Source organism: Acanthisitta chloris, unplaced genomic scaffold (genome assembly GCF_000695815.1).
Source record: "Acanthisitta chloris isolate BGI_N310 unplaced genomic scaffold, ASM69581v1 scaffold12224, whole genome shotgun sequence".
Taxonomy (NCBI): Eukaryota; Metazoa; Chordata; class Aves; order Passeriformes; family Acanthisittidae; genus Acanthisitta; species Acanthisitta chloris.
Window position 1 is genome coordinate 4,905 of NW_008671027.1, and position 8,139 is coordinate 13,043.

The 8,139-nt window shown below is 43.6% G+C and overlaps 1 protein-coding gene across 1 annotated transcript in view; it reads right to left on the bottom strand.

Annotated features, from left to right (window-relative positions):
• Nucleotides 1–7,913, bottom strand: part of FGFRL1 (fibroblast growth factor receptor-like 1) — a gene marked incomplete at its 5' end in the record, with an annotated part of 12,711 nt that extends 4,798 nt beyond the window's left edge. Inside the window, 2 exon segments of the mRNA XM_009073932.1 lie at nt 2,299–2,583; nt 7,833–7,913. Coding sequence (XP_009072180.1) covers nt 2,299–2,583; nt 7,833–7,913 — 366 coding nt within the window.
• Between the last annotated feature and the right edge of the window lie 226 nt (nt 7,914–8,139).

The following is an 8,139-nucleotide window of genomic DNA, read 5'->3' on the forward strand; positions in this document are numbered from 1 at the left end:
GGGTCTGGTAGATGCCCATGGGCACCACACTCTACTGAAAGCCATCCTATGCCATGTTATCTCTGCTGGGGTTGCTGAGACCACAGGCACTACCAGTGAGGAAGATCTTTACTTCATCCTCACCACCCTGCTTTTATTATTTCTTTCTTCAGTCTAATCACTAGGCTCCACTATGGAGCAAATTTTTGTGCAGGAAGAGCTCAGAAGACTTTTGCTTTCCCACCCAATAACAAAAATCCTTCTCACAAAAGTTTTTACCTCAAGTCTCTGGTGATGAAGGAAATAAGATGGTAGGAAAGGAAATCAAACAATGGTCACAAGACCATTCTTTCCAGCAGGATTGTAAGGTTGTTGTCTCAACACCACATAAAGTCAAAGGAAAAATATATCCATCATTCTGAGAAATGTTTGGATTTGGGTTTTTTTTAGTGTTAGAATTAGAGAAATCAGTCACAGTTTCCAGACAAGGAGGTACTGCAAACCTCTATCCTAGGCGCAGAGAGAAATTATGGTATCACAGTGGGTGGTAACTGCTGGCAATCATCAACTGCTTTTGATGGCAAACACTGTTGGATTGAGCATGTAACAAAACAGCTCCCACCAGCACTGGCTTCAGGGTGAGAGGAAGGAACAGTGGACCCTCTTTCAAAAACTCAGGATACGTTCAATAATGAGGGCTCTAAAGATGTACTTGGGAAACAAAAATACCACACTGGTCTCTGTAGGTTTTGCCTTGGGACTAGGAGCAGCAATCACAGCTGGGGAGGCTGAGTCTCAGATAAGCCGGACTTAGGAGTGGAGGCTCAGGGGGAAAAAAAGGGAGGAAATTGAATAAAACCTGTAATGCTCCACAAAATAATGTTAAAAATAGAAAGATGTCTGAAAACAGCTTAATGCCCTTATCTCCTTGACTCTGGTTCCAGCTTTGGTTACTGTTTTCACTCCTAGCCAGCAAAAGCTAATGAAAACAAAGGTTACATACATCTTTAAGTTGATAAAAACCAAGATAAACAGGGACACAGAAAGGGGTTTGTTCCTGGTGCTGTCTGGTTTTGATGAAGTGAAAATGCCACAGCTGCCATTAGGATGGGGCTTGATTCATTTCCCTGCCTCTGCTCCTGGTTTTAGTGTAAACACATGTTTTTACTGTCTTCACACAGCTGCATCTTTATCAATCCCAGATGTCCAGCAGGTTTGTGCCTTCAGAGCACAACAGAGCTTCCCACATGTGCTTTTAATTCCTGTGATTCTAGAGAAAGGACTTATCAGAGAACAGATCTTTACCTTTAAGAACAATCTTTCACACTGGGATAAACTTTCTCATGTTAAAATGTATGCACAGACAAACAACATGCTTTCCATGTGGCTGGAGATATCCCTCCATGCCCCTGCTCCTCATTAATGCAGGTTATTCAATCTTTCCTCCACTCAGCTCATCTTCCCTGCTTTCTTGACCTGGCCGCTCTGTAATCATTTCTATAACAACTTATGATGATGTAACAGACAAAGCATAATGATTTAAGAATAAGAACTCTTCTCTGGTAAACTTAGGTAGAATTTGAGTATAATTATCATCAGTAATAATAAGGGAAACAGGAAATTAGAGAGCAAGAATCAGAATAGCTAGATAGTAAGAAGATCAATTTACAATGCAGACCCCACAGCTCATCTTCTGAGGGTCAAACCTTTAAATCTATGTAGGCATCTAAACATACAGACAGAACCCTACTGGGAGTTCATTTTTGGGCTCCTTTAGTATCTTGTTTGTACCTGCCTAGACCTTCAGATGGCCAAATGCTTTTTAGAATCTGGTCCTAAAGCCTTGTCTGGCTAATCACTTCTAGACATAAGATGTTTGCTAATTCCCTTGGGAGATTTCTAGACTAAATTTTCAAATCTCAGCTATCCTAAATATTTCCACCCCTCCTCCATGGTACTTGAAAGGGCTTTCTCATTTAGTTCTTAGTCTGTTCTTGAATTGACCCTGTTGGTAGAATAAGATTGAATTGGGCAATGGTGTACTTTTACTATGCAGGTGCCCTTAGAGGTAACAGTTTCTCAAATACCTGTCCTCATTTCAGCTACTAAATTGCATTGTTGGTATTCTGTCTTGCCCAGGTATTAGGTTAATTCTAGAATTTCAGTAATGTTTTCTCTGTCTTTGCTGATGTTTTTAACACTTTCCCATTTCCATGTCCAGCTATCAGCACTGCACACTTGGCATCACACTGTGTTTAGTCAGCCAGCCCCCTTCTCAAAGCTCCCTCTCTGGCTTTATGTCTCAGATGTTGCACTTACGGATTACTTCAACTTTGTATGTTGCATTGATTTCTCCAACTTTGTTAAACACTCGGCAGGTATATTTCCCGCTATCCTCTGGCTTCAGGTTCTTCAGGTTCAATGTCCACTTCTTCTTCTTATTCTCCCCAATCTCTTGGGCTGTGAGTGGCTTATTGTCCTTCAGCCACATGATGTCAGGTCTCGGGTTCCCACTGGCCACGCACTTCAGGCGGATGGAGCTGCCGACAGGACGAGCGATCACTCTCCGTCTCATCTTGGCAGGCTGCGTGAACCTGGGCCGGGCTGCAAAAGGCATGAAAAATAGACTGTGGTGAACAAAGGACATGCAAAGAAGAATATTGCTATCAAGTATTATGGACAAATTTGCTTGACAGGCACCTGGCAGCCCCATGCATACCAAGATATCACTCTCCCTCATATCAGCTCAAACTGATTTCCTTAGAAAGAAGACGCCATTCAGCCTGATGCATTTGAATGTCTACTGGAGTCTTACGGACACGGCATTAGCCTTCTGCATAGCACAACCCCATAATTTCTGTGTCTGTAAGGCAACTGCATTAGACCATCTCACAAAATAATATCAAAATCACCCTATTGCAGCTGAAGGCAAAATGAGGCCCCATAATCACATTATAATTGTTACCATATTCCATGCCACAAATGCGAGTCCTCAGCCAAGACCAAAGGAAGAAGCTCAGATTCCTGTCAGGCTGACCATTTTCTCAATTTTTTGCTTGTCACTTGAAGCTTCATTTTCTGAAGATGTTTTGTCCCTTACATCTCACTGGCTTTAAGGGGCCTTAAGAAGAGCCAACATCTTTTCAATACATGTAAAAGTCCTAAAAGTGTGCCAGGCTTTTGTTCATTGATCTGAACTTAAATGTATGTGATTCACTCGACTTCAGTTTACAAAGCATTCATATTGAAGGGCCCAAAGAAGCAAACAATGACATGGAAAGACACAATAACACCCCCTTGAGTTAGTTATTAGAAGATACCCCATACCAATTCATCCCAAAAACGGAGAATCTGAAGCAATAGCTGCTGGTGGACAGAATCATAAGTTAAGCTAGTCACCTTGTCTTAGCAAAGAAATCACCAATATTTCTAACAGCAGTGACAAGAGTACTAGAGAAGTGCAAGGTCCCCACTTGGCAAAATCTGAAACTTAACGAGTAATTCAAAAGAAATAACAAATTTCTCACAGTCACTTTAGCTACAAAATGCCAGTCTAGGGGCTCTTCTAACGTCAGGCTCCTGCTGAGATTAACACCACTTCTGACTCCCACTTGACAATCTCCCTTGCATCCAAAATACTCCTGCCATATTTGCCTGTCTTCATTTTTTTTCCTTTTGGCAAAGCTTGTTTCTCCTTCAAGACCATTCAGCATGTTCACAACAGGTTTCTACCCTTGCTTTTGAAACCTACTTCTTGCTTACCATGATCTTATTCTTCAGCCCCAAAGGGCAGCCACCCTACATTTTTTCATCCCTCTGGTAAATCTTCCCTGATCATTTCTTGGGAAATGAGATAAACAGGCAATGTTTGGCCAGATTTGCGGCATGTGAGGATGAATCATGCTTATCATAGAAGCATTACAGTTGGAAAAGTCCTCTAAGGTCATTGGGTTGAATCATTAATCTAACACTGCCAGGTCCATCACTAAACCATGCCCCTAATACCACATCTACACATTTTCTGAACACTTCCATTTCCCAGCCACAAGCCTTCACTAAAGGCAATTGGAAAGCCACAATCGCAGAAGCATGTAACACACCAAAGCAAGCTGAGCAACTTGTGCTTCAGGTATCAGGGAAGTTAGCTACAGGATTGCATGGTGAGACTCTCTATTAGATAGCCAGCCCTGCTGCCCAGGGCTGTCAGAAGCTCTGGGATGTGCATCATAGTGGAGCTTTCCTGAATGCAGGAGGCTGGTCTGCAGCTTCTTATCTCCAAGCACTATGGAATGGTAGCCTTTGCCCCCTGAGGTTTGTGAACATAACCCTTAGTCCTCACCCCCCTGCAGCCTTGGCCAACATCCCTCCCTCTTGGAAGAAGACACCTCAGACATACCCCTCTCTGCAGACTCCTTTTCCACAGGGGAAACCATCTGCCTCCAAAGCCTTCCCTTGCCTGTCTTGGCTGTCATTTTGGGCCCCAGCCATTTCATGCTATTTCAAACTCTTGCTCAGAAATGCTTTACTCTCCATACAGAGGCTTTCATGTGTAATCCAATGAACTGGAGTAACTCTGGCACTGAAAGTCCTTGCTGTGACAGCTGAACAGCAAGTGTGACATACTAACCCACTCCACAGGTCATGGTGCCTAAATTGCTGGGTGTTTCTTTGAGATCTGCTACAGGAGGAGGCTCCCTCCCAGCAAAAGCAATCACCCTCCCAGACAGACAATGAACCCTGTCAGAGCTGTATGCTGTAGGCAATGACATTGCGAAGTTAGAGTCTGAGCTGAGGGAGAAGTGCTGATAAGGGCTGTCATTGTGGAAATTGAGTAAATGTCTGCAAAGCACATGGAGAGGTCAGGAATCAACCGTGAAATGAGTCTAAACTGTTATCCTCTAATATGGCAGTAATTTACTCCAAGACCAGGAACTTCAGATCCAAGTAGGGAGAGATCCTCATGGATGGTATTCCTGGTCTGGGACTAACATATCGAAGAGCAGGTTGGAGCCAGGACAGTCACACTGCCCCCACAAACTGAAGAGTCAAGTGAGTGACTCTGAGCTCTCACCTTTCCTTCCTCTTTCCCATTTCCCCAGCAATATTTCAGAAGGATTTCACAGTGACCCTGCTCAGTAAGGGCACTGCAATACAGAAACTCTCTTTACACCCAAAAAAAAGTAGGGTTTTAACATTTCTGTTCTTCCTCCCACTGTGACTCCCACAGATCTGTCACGAGTTTAGCATTCAGTCCTTGTACATGGTTGCTCAGATACATTCCAAGCTACAGGTAAAGCTACACTTATTTGGCTCTTTCTCCCTTTCTTTCTTCTGTTAAAAAAGGTTAAGTGATTATGTGGTCTCAAAAGCTACTCCAGGCTGTGTGCAATATGCTGAAACTAGATCCCATTTACACAGCACTGAATGTTTCCTTGACAAAAGCTGAATTGGACAAGTTTAGAAGAGCCAGTTAGCAAAAAAGGAGAGGAAAAACACATACACAAAAAAGAGACTCAGCAAGCACAAAGGAGAAAGAGGAGAAGCAGCAGTGTGAGAAAGAGGAAGAAAAAGTCTCTTTTGAGTTGATGCTAGTAAATGTCCGTCCCCAAATCTGTACGATTTACAGAAGTTTTGCTTGTTGGAGTGCCAGCAAAGGCCATTACAAAGTGCCTCTGTGTTATTTATACTTCACATGCTTGTTCTCCTCCACATCACTTGGCGTTTGCTTCATAAACATGAACCACACATTTGTACAGTATAAATTATGCCACACACAAGAGCAAGGGAAAACGCAAGTGGATGGGGACAAAGAGACAGTGTTGTGTATGGGTTCCTGGCTGAAATGCTGTTTACCATAAAGATTTATTCAAGCTAATGAAAATTAAATGAAATAGAAGCCTGTCGGCACAAAGACCTGGGAAGGAATTCAGCAGTCTCCTCTCCCTGTGGGACACCTCGAGGGGCATGGACCAGCCCCAGAGGCTCCTGTCAGATGTTTGCTCATACAAAGTGAAGTGATTAGCTAAAACATGTCTGCTGCAATTCACCACAATTACCTCCATGTAGTGACAGTCACTACCAATTCCACCTTTCCTGATACTTACCAAAAAATTGTCATGATACAACTAAGTATTGAAGTACTTTCAAATGCTTTGGATAAGAGCTCAGCCAGTTGTGGGAAGATGTGGATGGAGGTGTCTATCTTTTCCCACATCAGTTCCCTGCTCTTGATGGGGGCAGGACCTCTCCCCAGAGACATCACTCTGTGAGAGCAGAGAGAAAGCAAAGTGGAGAGGTTTTTTTACCTTCTCCTCTCACACTTCTCCAGGGCCCAGGAGTAAGACAACACACACTGCTTCTTCACCCATCATCCTCCAGAGACCTGCAGACACACATTGACCCTCCCTGCACTTCAGCACACACCAACAATTTTCTGGCAAACACTGCCGGAAAGAAAGAGCTTTGGTTGGTGTGTGGCTTGCCCAGGGTGTTTCCCTGCTTGGGGAGAGGAGACAGGACAGAAGGAAAGGGGAAAAAGCAGAGGTTCAGAAACACTCTGGGGCACAAAGAAGGACTGGGCCAGGGCAGCACAGAGGAAGATACAATCTGATTCATATGAGATTGTCAGTGCCTAATAATTTTAGTAGTGCTTACATCTTTTTTTCATAATATTGTTGTATTGATCTGTCTTCCAGCAGCTGCACCAGGAGCACATCTGCCATGTGTGCTCCTGTCTCCACCAGTGTAATGAAGAGTGGAGAGATGGCAGTTTTTCCTGCTAGCTACTGAATCCCTCTTGAAGGACTGACCTGCATTATATCTAAGACACCTTTTCTCTAGCCCTAAAATGTTGCCATCCTTTTTGGGAATAAGTGGAGGTTACCAGTCTCAGATAAATCTGTAATTCAGGTGCAGCCTGGACTACTCCACAGCACACCACATCCCTTGTTTGCCAGCTCCTGAAGAAAACTGGCCTCAGCTTTAGTGGTGGGGGACTCATACAGTGAAAGTTTGTTGGGTTCCACCCCTACCACTGCTAGGAGATTTCTCCCTGGCCACAAATGTGGTACAAAGCCATCTCTGTATTATAAAATTAAAGAGAAGGATGTGCTTCATGAGAAAAATGGAAATAATGTGCTTCATTCCTCGAGCTCATAAACTCACATCGCACTCCTCTCAGTAATGGCCAAAATCCGTTTGGCATCAGCCTGACAACTTATTGTCCTTCAAGGAGTGGCTGGACGAAACTTTGGACCTGCATGTCTTGTGGTGATTCAGAAACTGTTCCAAATGAGATTTTAGCAGTTCCCCAAAGCTCTGCAACAGCATCAAAATCTTATGCTTAAACAGTCCAGGGCTTAGAGAATTTCAGGCAGGTGCCTAAAAAAGAGGGTGATTTTAGAGCATACTCAAACTGTCCTTGTGCTAATTCTAATGAAGTGAAGTCAGACCTCCCATTTGCCCTCAGTGGGAGCAGTGTTATGTTGGCACTGAAGACTTTTGGAAATATTGCTGTAAATGTCAATATGGTTTTTATAGGGAGTCTATGAAAGCTCTAATAGCTGCATATGCAAAAGAAAGTCACTGCCCAGAAAAACAAATACAAAGGAGAACCATGCCGGGGTATATGGCAGGCAGCCCTAGGGCTGACCACAGGCTGCATTTCACAGAAGGACCCTTGGATGCAATCCATTCACACCAACATGTTCAGCTGACACTCTGTTTATTATTTGACCATATGTAGGGAGAACTCACTCCAGTCGCTCTGCCTTTCCTCTCCTTCAGCAACTGAGAATGTGCCACATGAATAGCACTGAACCAAGAAAACCCCAAAAACATACACTGATCCTTACCCCATTGCTTCCCAGAATGATCTTCATGTTCTCCATTAGAACCTTCAGGTACCTGGCTATCCTTTCCTGAGCTGGCATCATCTGCAAAGGAAAGGAAAGGGAAGATATTAAGAAGGTCTCCTGCAGCAGAACAGTACAACAACAAGAGTTTGTCTTTCCTCCTCGAGGCACCATGCAGCTGAAACACACTCAACATACATTAGGCATCCAGATCCTGGCACTTACACTCTGGCCAGTTTAATGAACAATTTAATTTACTGCTTTATGAGCTGTTTGGGAGGCTATCAAAGCAATGGGAGATTAATCA